The 20915-nt window shown below is 35.9% G+C and overlaps 1 protein-coding gene across 8 annotated transcripts in view; it reads right to left on the bottom strand.

Annotated features, from left to right (window-relative positions):
* Window positions 1–20915, bottom strand: part of TTLL7 (tubulin tyrosine ligase like 7) — a 71655-nt gene that overhangs the window by 25578 nt on the left and 25162 nt on the right. For all 8 annotated transcript variants that reach the window (XR_003992941.1, XR_003992940.1, XM_030496451.1 and 5 more), the window contains 9 exons: window positions 18764–18922; window positions 17097–17313; window positions 14639–14803; window positions 13683–13841; window positions 5481–5575; window positions 4668–4815; window positions 4511–4584; window positions 2285–2420; window positions 1418–1504 (listed from right to left, as the gene is read on the bottom strand). Coding sequence is in view for 6 of the 8 variants with exons in the window: in XM_030496451.1 (XP_030352311.1) it covers window positions 1418–1504; window positions 2285–2420; window positions 4511–4584; window positions 4668–4815; window positions 5481–5575; window positions 13683–13841; window positions 14639–14803; window positions 17097–17313; window positions 18764–18922 (1240 nt within the window). In the remaining 2 variants the exon portion in view is untranslated. The remainder of the gene's footprint in view (window positions 1–1417; window positions 1505–2284; window positions 2421–4510; window positions 4585–4667; window positions 4816–5480; window positions 5576–13682; window positions 13842–14638; window positions 14804–17096; window positions 17314–18763; window positions 18923–20915) is intronic.

Below are 20915 nucleotides of genomic sequence, written 5' to 3'. Positions count from 1 at the left end.
CCATTTGCCTGCTATAAATTAGGACCATGTCATATAGTCTCACTCAGAAATTGATCAAACTTCATCTTAAAACTAATTAAGAAAGGCTCATCAATTTGGGCTCAGTACTCTATTAAATGTTTATGGCCTCCAGCTTGGGAATGGCTTGTGTGCAACCAGTGTAGAGATAGTATACATCAAGTCTCTGTGCACACAGTCAACCAGACAGATGATCTCTGAGGGCTGCTAGGAAAAGATAGTCTTCTGGAAAAAAAGGAAATATGTGACTGAGAATAAACTTGAATTAAGTGACCCTGTGTTAAAGAACTGAAAAAAAAAAAAAAAATCTCAAGGAAAAGAATCCCTGAAGAATGTAGATTAAGTGTGTTACTGAATGGACTGGATTTTTTTTTTCCTCTCTTCTTTAAATGAATCTACCACCGTTAAAACACTAGCTCACAAAAATCCCTATATTTGTAATGAGGTTCCTGCAAATCTATCTTAATACCAGATTGGGTATGCAGATCCTCTTTCCAGTATGCATGCCTGTAATAAGATGTAGCTCTTTGGATTCTTGCACACATCTAAAGTACCCCTGCAAGCTCAGGACAATTGTCTGCATTCATTTTGTACAGAAATTCCCAGATTTGTACACCATGTCATCAGAAACGTAAAATGCTGCAGAAAAATTTACACACATCTATAAACAAATCCATCAGTGCTCAGGAACGTAAATGTAGGCTCTTCTAAGCAGACTTGACCTAAAATGTTTGCAGGATATAAGAAATATACTTATTTTAGCCAAGCACAAACTATTTATCTTTACTGGCTTAGAGAGATACGCAGTGTATTTAAGGCAAAGACTTGCATGAACTATGCACACAACCAGAATCCATCAAGCTAAAAATAATATACATTCACTTTAAAAGCAGATTTTGGATATGGAACTGGCTCCAAGATATACCATGAAAGAATTTTAGCAAGTAAGCAAGCTACAAATACATAATAATCATATTCAATCCTTAGAGGCTCCATAATGCATTTTACCCCATGATCTCAAAATTCTTCATTTTGGCACTAACTGTTTAAAGATGAAAGCATTCTTTTGGGATAGGCTATGGATATGAAAATCATATCTGAATTCTGAATACACACTGAAATCAAGCAATCTCTTGTACAACAATTGTTGCCAGGCACAATTCCTCAAAATTGTTTAGACAGGAAAAGAAGGATCTCATATCCAGTTAAAATTTTAGTGGGATTTACTTGGACAAAAGGTAGTTATGCTTCTCTTCATACTTAAAAAAAAAAAATGGCTAATGGCAGTCTGAGGAAGAAAACTTCCACCAGGATCAGCTAACTACATTCCCCACTTAAAATTTTCAGACTTCCTCTCTACAGAGTGAAATAAAAAAATTGGTATCTAAAAATCAAATACCTTAGGTCCTCGCTGCCTGGTGCACTTTTCCATTAGCTTTTCATCATCTATTTCACACTGCTCCAGAAGATCCAAAATGTCCTCCTCCTAGAAACAGGAATTTCACTACAATTAATTCAAAGCAGCACATATCCTATCCTTCCAAAATTCAAGCACCAAGTAGTAGGAATTTGAAATTACTTTGATTACTAATTCCTGAAATAAGACTATGCATCCCTCCACAGGAGGATATAAAAGTATTTCTTCTGATGCATGCATCTCTGCTTACAATCAACATGAAATTGAAAGTTAAAATCAAGTCTCAACATTTATTAATGATAAAAGTCTGAAGAAATGGTTGAACAAAGATTCCTGTAAAACTGCTGGGTGATGCCAACTACAAAGATGGGAAATTATTTCTCAGATTTCAAATTAAATCACACTAGTTGGTTATTTTAAATATAACCATTTTCCTAGGCTATCAGGGAGAGGTTTTGGATGTCTGGAACTAGTGGAGCTGGTTTTATGATATCTCTCGATCCAGTCCACACAAGTGGATGAATAGGCTGGGGACATTACTGGAGGAAGAAGGAGGCAATTACCAGCTCAAAAGCAGTTTCTGCCAACCTCTGGTTTGGCCAGGGGTAAGGCTGAGGAAATGGTAAAGTAGCTTAAAGCCATCTAGCCTGTCTCCACCCTGGGTCCACTGCAGTTCATCTAGATTCAAGGATCTGGCCCACAGGCTGCACAAAGAATAATAATAAAATGATGGAAACATTATCAAGCACCATTTATTAGCCATCACACATGATTATCGTGAAACTAATCCACAAGGTCACAAAATCAGATAAATAACTCCTAGAGCAAATACTTTTTGTGCTGTAGTACCTTCATTCTTTTTAAAGGGTTATTCATTTCCCGTTGAAGAGAAGCTGCCCTCCCAGCAAGAAATGTCTGGAAAGCAGTGGCTAACAAACTCTCGTACTTTTCAAGTAATGTCTTATCATCAGGAGGGTAAATTCGCCTAAAATAGAGGAGAAAAACTGAGTTTAAGATAGAAGCTGATTTACCTATCACACTAGGAACAAAAGTAATGCAGTTAATTCACAGTCTATTCTATAATGCATATGCATCCCATCTATGATAATTATATAATATCACATCATGAAACATATACTCCGAACATCGCTCTCTAAATCTAATTTTAATTCTGTGAACACATTCATGTTTAAACCAGCAATTAGCCAGTCAAAAAAATACCATGCAGGTCATTCCAGAGATATACCAAAACTCAGTTTTGCAGTGCTCTGAAATTTTAGTGGGTGTGAATGATGCATGCGGGTGTGAATGATTCATGAAATATTAACAAAATATTGCATGTAAAATTCAGAGCCACAAAACAATTTGCATTGGCAGTAAAAGGACACAAAACAGTGAAAATCTGAACAATTGCTTTCAGTTAATGGGCATGATGTAAAATAAAACTTGAGTATGTGCTGCACTTGAATGCTAAATCCTTCAAAATAATGAACAGGAAGAAAGAGGTACTATAAGAAAAACAATTTTTCTGGTACACAGATGTACAGGGTGACTGATTTTCCACTAGAGCAGATATGCTATTATTCTTTAAATTCACAGGTAAGGAGATTATGACAATATGAGAAGCAGCACTTGGTGATTTATTCATGCTCATCAAGCAACAATGGGCTTTGAAGAAAACCACTCCAATCCATTGGTCATGAATGCCTGAAACACAGCCAGAAATTGCGAAGGTGGAAGACTAATTTCTAATGTATTGTAAAGGAGTAATCCGTAAGTTAATTCTGCCTGCACTGTGCAAAAGCATAGGTACCCTTTATGGCTTTATATGACTTTTATGATTTTGTAGCCTTTTGTAAACTTTTTACAATGTTCTGGGAAGATAAAAATCGAGGATAACATTTATCAACCTCAGCAGGCTTTGATTTAATCTATGGATGTCAGTTCAGCAATTGGCTTAGTCAAGTATCTGCAAGCACAAACAGCCCACTGATTCCAGTAGGAGTCCTGGGGTAACAGGAAAATACAAAGCTGTTCTATCCTTTTACATGCGCATATTCCTCATGAAATGACCCTTCTCTTTTCCCTAAGGAAAACAAAGTATTTTTGTCTTTTTATTGATTTACAGTAACCAAAAAGCTCAATAAAGAGAACATTTGGTTCATTTTCAGTCAAGAACTGGATAAGAAACCTAAAATGTGATTAGTTAGAAGTTAAACGTTCAAGTTATTGAAAAAGCAAAATGTATTAAAACATCACGTTTCTCTCTTGTAGTATAAGGAGCATGAAAATAACTGCTTCATTTTGGGGCACTTTTTTGATGTACTGGCTTAGCTCCACATCAAGAAAAGATGTAATTAAAACTGGGAATGTTACAAAGAAAGACTTTTTGTAAGCAAAACCTTAATTCATCAAAAATGAAAATTTCACAGAAAAATTTATCTGTTTAAATGAGAGTTTTACTGAGAATTATAGAACATTTGTTCCAAAAAGCAGAGATGAAGAATAGCAGTAAAGGCTTTCTGACTAATTCAGAATAAAAGACGTGAAGTCAGACATCCCATGTCCTGGATGAATGTTAAAAAGAGTGGGCAAATACGCCCATCACCTCTTCCTAGCCATACTCCGCTCCCTTTTGCCAAGTATTCATAGGCCTCGCTTTCACTTCTCATTGAAGCAAATATAAAGAAATAACAACAACAACAATATCAAAACACAAAATTCTTGGTTTCTGGCCAATGCCTATTATAACCAACAAGTTATAATAGCTTCCTTCTGAACATATTTTACAAAGGAATCTGAAGATACTTCTGTTTAAGCTTACTAAGATACAAAATCAAAGCGCAAAAATATGAATATAGAATCTCAAATGCCATTATATCAAAAATGGTGGAAGCACCAATAAATTTCCTGATCTTTTGGCAAGCTCATAGATAACCTGGTCTACATATATATATTTTCTATAAATTCCTACACATAAAAATGCAAAAATTATCATCTACCCCATATACTTGTTTATGTTATTCCTAAAGGCGGCCTTGAATACTTCCTAATAATACAGTCAAAAATAGTTACCTGTAGTTCCCCATGTGTCTATTTTCATGCTCCTCTTTGGAAATCTGTTTACGTACTTGTGCAAGTCTTTCCTTCTACAAATCAGGAAAATAAGACAATTAAAACAAAAAGCAACATAAGCCACAAGCAATAAACAGCACATTTTTTGCCTTCCTACCAGCTCTTCTTTTCTCCTTTCCAGTGTGTGGCGCTGCCTCTCCCAGTCTGAGGAACCTGGCAACAGTTTTTTCATTGAACCTTGACCATACAGTCTTTTTTGAGACTCAGCCTTCTGTTGAGCTAAATTTTTCCTTTTATCACTTGTCCTGAAACACAGATGTTATTATGTCAACCCAATGCTGCTGCAATGAGATGCACTTTCTTCTCATATGTATCATCTGTATTTTCCAGTCAGTCATATCCACTTTGTGATACAAAATCACAATTGAAACTCTCATTAAGATTTTTTTTGAAATACTAACTTTTATGGCTACAATATTTTCACGCGTTAAGGTGTTCTTTGATGACTCTGTACTATAATTTACTATACAAACATCATTCTATCTATTTTCCTGAGGTGTAGATTTTTTTTCCAACATTTCCCAACTACAAAGTTTTCCTGTAGGGTGGGGAGTACGGCTGCTGACTGTATGTGAAACTATCACCAGCATATTTCCTATGTGGCCACATGCCCATGACTGCACTCCTATCCCCACTTTAGGACCTGTTTGGAAAATCAATTTTTTAAGAAGTATGAAAATTACTATTACCACTTATTTTTTGCAAGCACATGAGCAAGAAGAAGAAAAATCAAGTCTGGGTTAATTTCAGTAGCAAAACTGCCAGCATGGGAAACATCTATATTTTGAAAATACCAAGGTGGGAAAAAAGGTTTTAATTTTCTCATAGCCCAGTTCAAATTTCAAACAAACAAAAGAAAAAAATACCAAATCAAAGCAAATGAGAGCCAGACTGAAGAGGACAAGTTTACCGTATGTTGAGAAGCTTTAATGCATTTAGCAGAACGCCTTTTTTTACATCATAGTCTATTTTTTGATCAGTTCCAAAGCTCGGGGCACGATTAATCTGAAAAAAAACAAGATACAGAAGACTCAGGAATGTTCAGGTTCACTGGGGACACATCTACTTTAACAGGCTTTGGAGAAACAATTTTTTCAAATATAGCAGAGATTAAGAGAATATATGTTGAGAAGCTCATTTCCGTTTCTGTTTTTATTAAAAAATAGAGCATTGAGTATCACAGGTTCTGGAGCCAGGAGATGTACCTTTCAGCCACCAAGTTATCCAGAACTTACAATGAATACCATTCAAGTACTGGTACTCTGAATAATCCAGTCTAATGTATTCCTGGTTGCTTCAAATAGAAAATTTACCATGAAAAGTGCTGTTAAACACAGGATAACAGAGTATGTGCCATGCTACAGTAATCCAGCACAGGAAGAGTTTAACTCTTTCCTAGTTCCCACTCTGAAAGCAACTTTGAATACTTCTCTAAAAAGTAACAACCATATTAGGACAGAAAGGGGCTCTAATTCAAGGTTTTCTGAAGTATATTTAAGTAACTATTCAGATACACCCTGCAGCAACACCTAGAAATCTAAGTTACTAAATCAGTACATAGTGTGAACACATAAACCAATTAACAGTCTCAGGAACAAAAGGCTTAAAAGATAAGTACAAGATAAGAGATTTAAAATGTTACCATAAATATAAAGGAACAAGGGAAATGCAACTGAGAATCAGTAAGACTAAATCACACACTCAACAGCCACGAGTCTCAACCAACTACCGTATATCCACTGCCAAGCTTTGAAGCCTCTGCATAAGAACTTTATTTTTCGGAAAGCTGTGAGGAAGGATAATGAAGTAGCTGCATCAACATTCCTAGGAACACCTTCCAAGCAGGTAAAAAAGTGTATACATGAGCAATGGGTGCTAATGGGAGGCAGGAATCTCGCCTTGATAGTGACTGAGCAAGCAGTACTGGTTACAGAAGGGACAGATACTAAAGAGCTTCAGAAGATAAAACTAATACCTTGTGCCCCACGCAAGTAAGAAGTGGGATACACGTAAAGTGTTCAAAGCAGAGGGCAAAAGCAGTTCATTAAAATTGTGTTGTAATACTTCAGATACATTAGAGTATCTTAGAGCCTTGACAGCTGTGGGGCAGAACTATTTTGGCTGGCGAGCCACCAACTGTCCTGTTGCTGAGTCCCAGCTGCCCCGTCACTTATGGTGATAGCCAAGGTACCTTTTGGCTTTGAGAATCAGTTTACTGGTTTTGCAGACAGGCTGGCAAAGTGAGTAATGAGATCTGACGTTGAAAGAAAAATCATGAAAATTCAGCAGAAATAGTGAAAAAGTGTATACATATTCTTTTTTAGAAGACTTTCATCCAAATGTTTAATTGACCAACCTCCTTAAACTGATCTGCTCATCTCCTGTCACATCACAAGGACTAAATTTTTTTTCTATACTGTGATAGTGCAAATATTTTATTGACAACCATGTTTAAAAAATGTGAATTTTCCACTTTCAGCTAAGCCAACATGTAAACATTCAGAGAAATGAACACAAGGATTAAAACCCAGTTCAACATTTCATTAGAGAATACTGCTAGTTGACAAGACCACAGACACGCTGCATCTCATTTTTAACATGAAGTTTAAACAAAACAACTGCATTGATTAAATACAGCTGATAACTGAAATAAGCTGGAAATATTCTGATTTTGAGATACCATATTGTCTAATTCAGGAAGGATTATGTATGTTTAAAAACATATGTGTGAAGATCCAGTATGGAGTCTTATGCTTCAGTCAAGCAAATACTGAAGTACACAAAAAGCTCACTGGACTGAAAAGAGAAATCAAAGCTCAGAAAATCAAGCTCAGACTCCATATTCAGGAGAAATATTAGATGTTGAACAAAATTATAGTCTGTACCATGTATTAAACTTTTTAATCTATATTAACATGTTCCAACTAAAAATATTCTTTGAAATAATGTTTTTGCAAGCATTAAAAACAGGCGAACAGACAAAAATAGATTTATTAAAACTTCCAACAAATGAATTTCTACTTTTTTATGTACACTGAATCCTTAAATCCAGTGAGACTGCAGTTAGATACGGGGACTTATCTGGAATATGTAAAATGCTATGTTGGTCCAATACTGAATTCATAGATATGCACAGACACATGCTCACACAGCACTGATGCATAAACTTGAGAGCATAAAAAAGTGCACACTGTTGTATTTATGTTTGGTTTAGGTACTTCCTAGATTTACAACAATATGAACTACAATATTAGGCATAAATTCTGCATTACTAAAATTTTATAAAAGCGTTACTTATATGATCACCAGTGAGAATTAACACTATGAAAAGTGTAAAATAATTTAAATAACAGTTTCTCTCCTACAGGGTGAATTTTGCCAAAAATCTACATCTGGCACTTCTGAACAAATGAAACCATACTGACTGTGTTTATTAAGCAGAAAATTAAAGTGAGGTTAGGAAATATATAAGTAGGCATTTGAATTGCTATTATGAAGCAAAATGCTATTGTGAGACATAACACAATCACTCAACACTAAGGTTTCTGTCACTTTAGTGCAGTCATTTAAGAGGCTGAAAAGCTATGGCATTCATAGTTAAAACTGGAGCATTGTTGTATCACCTGCATCCTCAATTTTCTGACATTCCATTTATGACTAATGTTTGAAATCCCAATACTACTGTGACTTCAATCCTGAGGAGTAACCAGAGGGGCAGTAAAAACAGTAACCCAGTTCTGGATAGCTATTGCAAACTTGGCTTGGGGCAATATGTTTCAGGTAGCAGTAGACACAAGTCCAGTACAAATAAAATCTGAGCAACTGAGTACATCAGTTAATAATACATAAAAGATTAATACATAAAAAGTTAAATACATGAAGTTAACACATAAAAAGCAGGTGTGAATTTAAAGTTCATTAGTACTTCTATATTTACTATGTGTATACCCATAGGTTGCTTTGGATAATTTGTCTTTAAAACTTCAAATTTTCTAATCTGTTGTGTACAGCAACACACAGAAAACCTGCTTGATAAATACAATATTCCTCTATATAGACTCATGGACATAATGTTTCTTACATCTATTATGTTTGCAATATCACAGTTTTATCTCTTTACTGGTGATGATACTTTAGCTTCTTTACTTTCTATGACTTTCCAGTAACTACAGAACTGAATTGTCCACATAAATTTTTACTTCCTCCAACGAGAAACCTTCAACTTGGTTTCATAATTAAAATCTCACTGAAAATTACAGTTTTCACATACAATTAATCAAACTGCTTGTAAGCACAGCAGTTGTGTAACTCGGTGTATTTCACAATTACATACTTGTAAGTAGAGGACCACATATCTGTAATGCTTAAATTAAGAAGCGTAAGTTGAAGTACATCCTGTAAGATCTGTAATGCTTAAATTAAGAAGCATAAGTTGAAGTACATCCTGTGAGGGCTCCCATCCAGAGTTACATTTGCAAAGGATTCTGATTTTAGAAATATTACACTCCATAAATGTGCAAGATACACCATTTCCATCTTCACCAAGACATGGGACAAACTTCAGCCTGGCATTTCACCTCTTTACCAAACCAGTCAAAGATCATAATCTCACCTGCCACTGCTGCAGCCTATTAGTATGGAGTAGGAAAAGAAATTTTCCACTACCTATCATGCATATCTATTGAAAAGACATTTCAAATATAAAGGGAGGTCACATGAATGACTTTAAACCTAAAATCAATTGAATAAAATGTTATACCCTTTCAGTAATAGGGATTTAATCTCTGTTCAATCTGTAGGACAGCATGAATGTTTTGGGAAGGATCTCATTCTTTATTAAAATGATGGAGATTTCTAATAATAGAATTTGAAAGGCAAAAGAAATTTATAAGCCATAAAAAATCCTGTTACACAGAATGCTGTTAGTGCCTACCATTGAGCAGATCTCTGATTAGAGACAATCATGAAATTCATCCTAATCGCTCATTTCTAAACTTCACAAATTGTGCAGTGCTAGTCACCTTTTTGTTAGCTTCAGCAGAATGGTGGTTTTCCATAGCAGTTCAAACTAAAACAATTGACTGTTGTAGAAGTGCTTTGTGAAACAGATACAGTTTTTACTGAAGAATACAAGTGAAACAGGTGCTCGCTGTTGCAAACCTACAAAGAAAACTAACTGTTCCTCTTCAAACTTACAATAAGCTGCAAAAGAGGTTTTAAGGAAATGGTAGTTAAATCAATGAATATTTGAAAAAAAAAAAAAATCCACCATTGTGTGGGTCCAGTTACTCAATATCACTGTAAGTGAATGTTGACTCAGCTCAACACAGAGAGACAAGGTATGACTGAATTCAGTGTATTTTGCTGAAGTTTGGTCGTTTTACACCAGCCACATTACTGACTGAAATGCAGAACTTGATATCAAACAAGTTCTGCATAAGACTACATTTATGCAGCAGCTTTATGAAAAAGAGTCTCACAGGAACAAGTGCCAATGAAACGCGATGAGATATGTCTGAAATGTACTACTTGGACTAGAGTAGAAATACAAGAAATGCAAATACCATAACCCTATATATTCAGCTGTTTGACATCTGCATATAATTTTACTCATGTAAGGGGCTAAATACTGACTACAACCAAGTGTCTTGTTTTGTTAAATGTGATCATGGGTAAGAATCTTGAGAAGTCTTGGGCAAAAACTTTATGGACGGTACTGTACTAATCTTGATAATGTACCAGTAATACTGTCACAATAGGTATTCAAAATAATCTGGTTACCAAAGCATTGTATAAGCATCTGTTGGCTGAGAAACGATTATTTAATGTTTAGTGATCCGAGAACTGGGACATACACATGACTAGGTTGTGTTAATATAACATTAGTAATTTTAGCAGGAGGGCACATCTTGAATATAGTTGACAAAAACAGGATTGCGTGAGGGGCCCCAAAAAAGTACAAGCAAATAATGAGAGCAAAGGCCTTGAAAATCCAGAGATTCTGAGATATACACCGGTCACAGCGGCCAAGTAGTGTTCGCTGCAGAAATGCAACCTTGTGAATTAGATAACACTGGGTCGAGGGATAACAAAGAGAACACAGACCAGAATGGAGGAAATGTAAAACAAACCACTTACAGTAAAACTTGGAGCAATCTGAAATTGCTGGCCAGCGAATGAACAGTCAGTGTATGATGGCAGCAAATGAATAAAAATAACCCTAAGAGAAGCTAAGAGCAAAAAGGAAGAAACCTTCACCATCAACAGTGTGTTCTTCACCAGGAAGAACACAAGACCTGACAACTTGCTATAACCACCTACCCATACTTTTTTTGAGAAGTAGACTTCTCCTGCCCTTGCTGGCCTTTGGATGTCCAAAGACATAGGAAGGGTAAGAATAATACACGAGAAAGGAGTAGATACCAGAAAGCTTGTGTATGTGAGTTTTAACTACTTTATTAATAGGAATCAGCAGTAATTGGATTCTTTGGCCTAAGATGTCCAAAGTAATTTTAAGCGGACTGATAAAGTTTTGAATAGATATTCCTAGATCAGTTACACTAAATATTAAGTTTATGGGTCTGTATATAAGGTGAGTTTCTCTCACCCACATAAATCACAAGAGAAGTTGGGTACCCTGCATTTATAAAAAGCAGTTATAAAAAGGTGACCTTTTTCTCCAATGATCACAACTTTGTGGTTTCAGCTGGATATAATGAGGTTGAACAAGGCTGAAGTCCACCTAATAACTTCAACTGTATGATTTTCTTACTTACATAAAATAACCTAACTTGTAAATTTTGGTCAGAAAGAATAGAACTGGATTTTCTGGGAACCAAAGGGCGATCTAGGTAATTGTTGCTACTCAGAAAGGATGGAGGCTGCTGGGACTGCACAGGTGCTTGCCAGAAACCTTTGGTGCCACAAGATGGCAATCATGCATTTCCCACAGCCCTCACTTCTGTAGAAGGTTCCGGAAGTTCAGTAGCATCAAGGAGCAGGAGATCTACACTGCATCAAGGCAGTATAAACAAAAGTCATCTCAGGAAAACAGAGTCATTATAATGTTGCATTTCTCATAACAGTTTATTAAGGTATCTTTATAACAGAAAAGCTACATGAGGTATGGAAACATGAAACTGGATTTACCATCCTAATCCTATTTTGGCAATTTTCCCATAACGCCGGGAACAGTCAGGACCTTGTCATTAGTACTTGCTACCACTGTTAGAAAGAATTCACTCTTCTAAGGGGGTTTTGGCAAGAGGGAAATGGTGGAAAGAGGTAAGTGTGGAAAGCTGGGGAAAAGCCAGAACTGGATTAAGAAAAACAAACAAGCAAAAAACCCACACCGCTATTATAGATAGATATACACGTGTACACAGAGTATATATATTATGTATAGTGTGTGCATATATATACACACTGTATGTTTGATCTTTACTAGACTACATATAGCATACATAGTGTGCATACATATATATACTGTATGTTTGTTCTGAGAGTACTGCAAAACACACAAACAAGCACAGTAAAAAATAGTGGATGAGTATAGAAACTGAATTACTAAGTTTCAAAGTTTGAAATTTCTGTTTAATTCAATGTCTAGCAAAATAAGTTGAAGGATACCTGTATCACCAAAAGCAGAGAAGGAAATAATTAGACTTCTGTATTTAAAAAAATAATAACGAGGTACACAACTCCAAGTCCTGAAGTATTCTACAGCAACCCAAAATACCAGAGGAGCACTTACTACTTTTTGGGATGCCTCCCTCTTAAACAAGGAGTCTGGGACAGTATGAGTCTCCTCTGAGACCCATTATCATAAATGGTGAGTCAAACTCCCTAAAACCTCCATGCTGTTTATAAACATCCAAGGAGATAGAGGGATATCCTTCAGAATAGATTCACTACACAGGTTGACTCACCATCTTTCATAGAAGGGGTCTGTCACCGTTTGCTACAAGGCTGGATGAAATGCGTTCACACACCAACTTCAGTCTGTACTTAAACAACTACATACACTTATACGCAAGCTACAGGCAAGCTATAGATTATACTCTGGAAGTGTAGAGCTAAATAAAAGGGATAGTAGGCTTCGCTTGACAGAAACAGAAGACGTCAGTGTAATGAAGACTAAGTTCATGTCATGTGCTGCTTTTAGCTAGCACATCAAAGCCACCAAATATGCCTACGCATGGCAATGGTGAAGGAATTTTAGCTTTCTAACTAAAACTATACTGAAGCCCTGAAAGAAGCATGACAAAACAATTGTTGAGAGCATTAATGGCCTGAGAACAAGGTTATAATTCAGTAAGTTACTTGTATACATTTTGCTCATCAGTAGCCAAATAATATTCATGACTTATTGTCAGTAGACAGATTTTTAATACATTTTGCGTTTTTCCTCCAGCTGTACAGCCTCCCAACCAGTTAACATCATGATATAAGACAATCTGAAAAAAGACAAGTGAACTTCATCTATATACTATTAATAGTGTTATTAAAAAGACACAATAGACAAACCACAAACATTCCCAGTTGAAAATGTGTGTGAGCACCTTTTAAGCTTAACTGTGCCACTAACATATCAGAGAGGAAACATTCCTTCCAGTACATTCATGACAATTGTTTGACAGCATTTCATGTATACTGAATTAGTTTCCTCTGTTTATGTGGGTGCTTTTAAAAGCCATGGGAAAGGAAAAGAACACATATCCCCAAAAAAGAAAATGAAGACCATACAGTCACAAAAGTTGCCAGAGCCATACTGCAAAGCATCATGAAGGAAATCTGTGTAGCACCTGATTGCTATAAACAATGTCCTGCAGCTACAGTAGCAACTGGATTAACATCACATTTCTCATTAAACTTTCATAAACATCTGAAATGCAACATTCCTTCAGGAAAACAATTACATTTACCTGAGTCTACAAAAATCAGGCAGTGTTTCCATATGGATGCTGCAGAAAAAGCACAATCTATGCACTCAACAACAGTATCTCCTGCAATGCGCAGATTTTCTTTGGAGTTTTCTTACATAGACATGGATTCAGTTGGGGGCTTCGTTAACTTTACTCTTAAAAATTTACGTTTGTTTAAAGAGGTTTACCTCTAGGAGCCATGGTTTTAGTTTTCTGTCCAGCAGAATATCAAATCCCAGGACTTCAAAGCAGACACTGTCACTTCCTGGTGCTTGCCCCGGCCTGCACATGCGATAAGCATGAAGAACATGTGGCTCTGCAACTATGAGAGTCTTCACTACTAACTCCTGTAGGGATTTTTTTCAGAAAAATTCATCAGGAGAGAAGACACCAGTATATATTGAACTAATGTGTTTCATACGTTAATCTTTGAAATTTCATTAAAGTATCTACTAAAAAAATATTTAAAATACCAAATAAATGCTCTATAATAAACTATTCCCCTGGAGTACCAGATATACTTTTTATATAGCTCTAGAATATCTTGTTATACTTTTTATAGTACATACATACTTTTAGATATGTAATAACTTACATTCTAAGGGCATATTGGGAACAAAGTATAGTATAGTATACCAAATCTTTACCCATTTCATTTTGCAACATAATTTTCAATAACTGTTCTCAGAATCATACATACAGATAGTGCCTAAGCTCTAACAATCTCAGACCTATTCCTCACCTAAAGACACCTGTAACATAACCGCTGACTTCAGTGGTACAGGTTCAAGTCCACAGATACATGCAACGCTGACTACGATTTTGTAAATATTCACACATAAAATTCACTTTGTGCTTTAGAGAAGTCTCCAAGAATTTAAATGGGATGGTTCCTTTGTTTCTTATGTGAATAATTGTTTGAAAGGGCTTTTGTCCCTCAGAAAAAGTTCAACATTGAATTTATAATCAGTCTCTGAATTTAGTTTTTTAAAAAAGATAATCATCATTTATAGTAGTATAGTCCTTTGTGGCATGCATTGCTGAGAATTTGGATTAACTTTCAAAAAATCATTCTGGATTCCAGAAGCAATTAAATTTCTAAGAATACACACAATAAAGAAAAGGCATATTAGTTTTATCTTACTGAAATATCATCCCAGAATTTGGAGACATCAAGATTATTTGTTTGTAGAAACTCAGTAAACCATTTTATGGAGCGTTTGCTTCCTTTGTCTTCTGTTTCATCCCGTTCAAAGTGCTCATTATGTTTATTGACAGAGTAGTTAGTCAGATGCATATACAATTGACTCTGAAAAAAGAAAAGGAGAAAAGACATTAAAAAAAACCCCCAAACCTCAAACACTTAAACACAACTCTAGAATGGTCAATTTTCAAAATAATGAAAAGAAAAATACATTAAAGCAATAATGACATAGTTCATATTTGCAAATACACCATGTGCAGACTTAGTGTTTCTGATTCTTGGAGATTTCACCCACTGAATGTTCTAGCCGCCTTATAACAAAACCTGTGCTCATATTTAAGCCCATTGTAGCCAACTGATCTACTGCTCAACATCTGGGTAGGCATATATATCTGCCATTTTTACAGGTCTGTATCTAAACAAGTACCCCAAAAAAGAGAAGAGCAATTATGATAACTTACAGAATGATTACATTGCATAAGAAGCAAACAATAAAGACGGTATTTTGAAGTGCTACTTTAAAAGTGCTAAAAAACACTCTGGCATCTGTTTCATAGACAATCCCACATTTCAGTTTTCACTGTAGTTTATTTATGAGAAATGTTTCTTATGATAGTGGTACTTTAAAATATCTTTTACGTATTAACTCATCTGCCACATTGATATCTGCCAAAATTGCTCATTTTTGAGTGGCTGATGGCCATACATCAGAGGGAGGTAAATTTCAAGATACACATTACACCAGTGAGTGTTATAGTTCCTGTATGAAGCAAAATGTCACCAACAATAGACTCGTGTTATCAGTTGCATGGAAAAAAAATAACTACCTTTCCAAGGCCAAGTTATGAATCATGACTTATATATATTTTTATATGTTTGTATCCTGCAAGTACAGATTACTGTACAGATTAATTCAGCTTTCCACTTCCACTACCATGATGACTGTCCTCATCACAGTGACAGTCTCTGTCATATGTGATTCCTTACTTGAGTGTAGTTGATATTCTAATCTGACCATAAACCTTCTGTTCCAATTCCTTTTTGGTAAGACAGCCAATAGATAACACAAGCTGCCTGCTGTCATTTATCTCACTGCACTTACTCATGTTTAAAACATCTTAATGACATTAACAAAACCAATCAATTTAACTGCAAGTTAATTAACAATATATTGTATTAGCACTACAAGTAATGAATTTCTCCCACGGCTTCCAATTACTGCTTTGAGAATAATTCTGAAAACTACTGGTTTTGAGTTGTTATAACTGTCATCTTTCCATGAAATTCAAATTATTTCAGACAAAACAATTACTTTTCAGACTACAAAACATGAAACTGTTTTGTTCAACATCTGAAGTAATCTTTAATCTGAAGTTATCTTGTACAATGTCACTGTGGAACAATGACATCCGAAGAACAATGTCATTAGTGATGAAGCCAGGTTATTCCATACAATAGACAAACTACAACACGAACAGTGTGAGAACACAGAAACAACTGCCTGTTCTGTTCATCCACTCAGAGCTGATTTCAGTGCTGCTAATGCTGAGATCAGTAATGATAAAATAACATTCAAAGTAAATTATTTCAAATATAATATTGGAACCCTTCCAAATATACCACTTGTACTGGGATCCAAATTATACCTGCATTCTTCAAAGGTGCACTACAAGACAGTCACAATGTTCAGTGACAAGCAGGGAGAAGGCTCTCATGTGTTGTCCCTTGCGTAATTACACTGAAGCAGCTCTAAAGTATACGGCATGGAAAAGGAATGATACAGTAGCAACGAGTACAGAGGTATAAAACCCAAATCTACTGATGCCTCCCAGTGCTTCAGATCTATTTCTTTCTTAAGAGACATATGAGTTTTTGGTCTGTGCCAGAAGAGATGGGTTATACCTCTCAGCAGGGGAGGAGATGCAATACAGTGAAGAAGAGGATTAAAGTGTCCAAAAACTTCAGCGTGCCCCTTACCATTTCTTTCTGCAAGTTTATAGGCAACCTGAAGCTGTTAAGTACATACTCCTTTCCCTGCTGAAGTGGTCACTGACAAACAGTACCAGCAATAGATTCCCTCATATTCAGGGATTGCAGTGACCAATCTCAGGCAGTGGTCTTTTGTATCACTGTTTCTCCGTTTACTGCATAGGTTCCCAGCACAATGGCTAAAATATTGCAGGATCCTCAGCAGAAGCTCCAGACTTCAGGGATGTTAAAAATGATCTAGCAGGAGATTAACCTTATCGCCATACCCCACCCCGAACTGAGTCTCAGATAAATATAAAAGCAATGTAACAATTCTTTAAGTTATTTTATTTTGCCTCCTCCAAACACTGCACAGGTAAAAGAAATGTCTACATGCAAAAGTAATAGATTGGAATGAACTCCAACTTACCAAATTTGAGTCACTGGGGGGATGGTACTTTTCTGTGCCCATTCTCACTAGTCCATCATGATATAAAAATACTTTTAATGGATCACAGGAGGTGACAAGAATATACACACGTAAATCAAACTTGTAGCCTTCCATAAGAAATGGCTTGTCAAGATATTCCTGAACAATCAAGTGATCCTGAGCTTGTAACTTTTCTGCATTTCTTATTAAAGAGATCCTGGTAAAAACAAAAGCTATTTTAAAAACATGGAACTTACTTTAACATTACTCTTCAAAATAGATTCTCGTGGTCACCCAGCCAAGTAGTCAGGCTAAGGTCTACCTGCAGAAACAGACTCACATATCTGATTTGTAGGGTAGAGAAAAAGTTCTTTCTTTACCTGGTTTTTGATTTCCTGTCTTTTATGGTCTTCACTGGATGAAAAAAAGGCAATGAGCCATTTCAAAATAACTTTCTGCTTCCTTTGATTCAACAACTTGTAATAACAGGTTCCCTCTACACTTACAAATTGGCAGAACGACCAGCCTCCAGCTTCTGCAATTATTCCCCATGCAGCTCTAAAAATAGGCTTCTAGTCTTTGTCACAACTTCTGCTGAGGTACAGGTTGCAAAGAACTTTCAGTGCTAACCTGGCCTAGTGATGATGTTTGCAAAGCAGGAGACTGGTAAGTACGATTGTGGATGGCATACATTAAGCTCAGTATTTCTGTATTCCAGATTCCTCACATCAGAATGAAAAATTATTTATATACACACTATAAACTGTTAGTCCCTAACTACACAGACTTTTAAGTAACTGTAATAGCTAATATTTTTCAGTGTCCAATTATTAACCTCGAGTTCCCATAGCTTTGTTGCCTTAATCTTATCCTCTATTATTTATGATACATTTCAGTGTTTCAGAGCTTTAGTATATAAGTAATATAATTTTGTATAAGTAAAATGATATTAAAAGCAGTAAAAGTTAAAATTGCAATATCTAAAACCAGGAACAGAGTTGTGAATGAGTTTGCAATATTTATCTCATTGTTTTTTACTGTGCAGCCCTGTCACAGGCAAAATTGTCTCAACTCAACTGCAGGTCACAGCCTCTTCGGGGGTATTCCTCCTCTGGCACTGGCACCACCACCTTCCATGAGTGTGTACCTCCAGCCACATCCCCAAAAGCATCTCCTCTGTTTCACCTACACCTATGGCTGCCAATCTTAAATATGTTTGTGCTGCTCTGACTGGATGCAGCTTTGGTATGCAATGGGGTGGTTGGGCTGCTCTCATAGCTGTGGAAGATCCTGGCTTTCTCCCACATAACACACCTGCAGCCCCCAGCCACCAAAACCCTGCCATTTATGCCAAATACAATCTCACCCCATAAGTCTAAGTGCAACAGATAAATTCACGATAAAAATAATCCTGGTCTTAAGAATTCTTTGAGCTTCATAAAAAAAAAATGCATTCTCTAATTATGCTACATTCAGAACAGTATTAAAATACCACTTCAATTTAGCTTTATATTTTAGCTGTTTGTTTGTTAAGCCTTTGTCCAATACATGAGCTTTCAGACAACTTGAAATATGGTCTTCTTACTAATACACAGCTTCTGTTAATGTAAACAACATTGGATTCCACCTTTAATGGGTAAGAAGACTGAAGTTAGCCGGCAACTTACCCATGTCCCATTGCACCATTAGCTGGTTTGACTATGAAAGTTTTCTGTCTACGTTTCTTCTTCAGTTCTTTTACGTAGTTCTGAAACTGTGTGTATTCTGCAGGGAAGATCCATGTTCGAGGAATAAAACTATACTCCTGAGGCTGACTCTTGATCATTCTGCAAAAAAATGTCATTGAGTTAAAATCTTTCAACTACTTTGATGTTTCAATACTCAGGATTAAAAAGCATTTACAATAATTTGACAAGGAAGCTTTGTTAGGAAAATACTGTAATATTAAAGCAAACTTCTGCACCTGTTTAAGAATAGTTACGAGCTCTGTCACATATTCATATGCATATAAAAAAAGCAGACTATCGTGTTGTGCATCTTTGCTTATTATCATATCGCGTTTGCTTATTATGTTACTGTCATCGATCTCATTTCTTGGCATCTATCTCACTTCTTGGCATCCATCTCACTCCTGCTATAGTTTTTGTTCAGTTACTCAGATGATGATAGTCCTATTCTTAGAAATATTAAACTTACAATAGACCATGTGATTATAGACCTTTCCCTACCGAGCAGATTACTGAATTCCTCTTTTCGTGCCCCCCTTTTTTTTATCCTTGAAGGGACAGGGATATTTGTCAAGCATTTTAATTTTCATATTGATATGTGTATGTGTTTGGGGATGTATGAGGATCAACGCACACAAAAAAGAGCACCTGGGATACTTGAAGTTTCTTCATGAGTGCAAAAAATATTAGTAACAAGGACCAAATTTAAAATTAACATAGAAGCAACTTAGGAAGGTTTTGTTTCTTTCTAGTCTTTAGAAGGAATTTGAAAAGTAAGGAATTGTAGTAAATATACTTTGACACAGGCCAAACAACTGCTCTTACACCTCTACTATAGGACAAAACACACAAGCTTGGATTTGTGTGCTATTAGCGTATTGTGATTAAGGTTCCCTCAGTACCTTATTTAGTCAAAAGAAAGCAAAGAAATGCAAAGCAAGACAAGGGGGGGGGGAAGAAGAGATAAAATAAAAATAAAGTTAAAACATCACAGGGAACAATTTCTGAAACTGAATCTGATTAAAGGATGCAGCAAGGTCCTGATCTCCCTGCTTTAGCAGTTGTGGTAGCTGAGGTAGCGAGCACATCTCATTTTATGGCTATGTTGTCTGTGCAGGAAAGACAAACAGAAGAGGAAAAATGGTAAAGAACTTAGCAGAAATTTCCGTCACCCAAAGCTGTGTATCTGGCATATAGGAAGCATATGATCTTGAAGGTCTTTTCAAACTAGTTGATTCCATAATATATCCACACCAGACTGGCAGTATGTACTAGCTACATATGGGTTAGCTTTAAATAAAGTAGCTTTACTACTGGTTAACAGCCAAGTTATAGGAGCAATGTGGAATTGGTGGTGCTACGCAGACACAGTTCCCAGCAGAATAAATTTAGTTTCTGCTGAGTTAAATACTGGTGCAGCTAGCTTGTTTCAGGTACTTGGATTACCTAAACTTCATATATAACCTCACATGGAATTTGTTTGTGTAACTCAAGACTACTTTGTAACATCGGGTGGATGCATCTAAAAATACAAATATCCACAGACCAACAGAAAATGACTGGATGTTTAAAAAGAAATTAACTGACACAGGAAGTTCCTCAACTTTGATTTTTTTAAAAAATGGCACTATGGTGAATTTTAATACTATTTAATTAATTACAGATTTAGATATACTTCTCTTTTTGCAATGAAGACTAATAATATCAGGAGAACTTAAATTTAAAAGAGACTTACAGTATCATTTCAATTTTTTATTTCTACTATGAGCCCATGTAATGCTTTTGATGCAGCATAAGTCACTTTTTCTTTAAGTGGCTCAAATACTAACGGAAAAAACAGAGCTGCCAACTGCATCTGTAAGGCCAGGACTGTAGCCAAGCCCTACTGGTATAATAGATACACTGTCACCAAATTGTTTAGCCAACTACCCAACAAACACTCCGCAGAAACCACAATTGCTATAGTAGTCTTGAAGTACTGCATGAGGTTCAGTGTTTCTGCAGCTTCATTTTAACTATTAGTTTTACAAATCTGGTTTGATGAAAGGCACCAAGTATTCAGAGAGAGTTTTAAAAAACAGAAATAGTTAAT

The sequence above is a fragment of the Strigops habroptila genome, chromosome 8 (assembly GCF_004027225.2).
Source record: "Strigops habroptila isolate Jane chromosome 8, bStrHab1.2.pri, whole genome shotgun sequence".
NCBI classification, from domain to species: Eukaryota; Metazoa; Chordata; class Aves; order Psittaciformes; family Psittacidae; genus Strigops; species Strigops habroptila.
The sequence above is the reverse complement of the archived record's forward strand: the minus strand, read 5'-3'. Positions and strand labels throughout refer to the sequence as shown.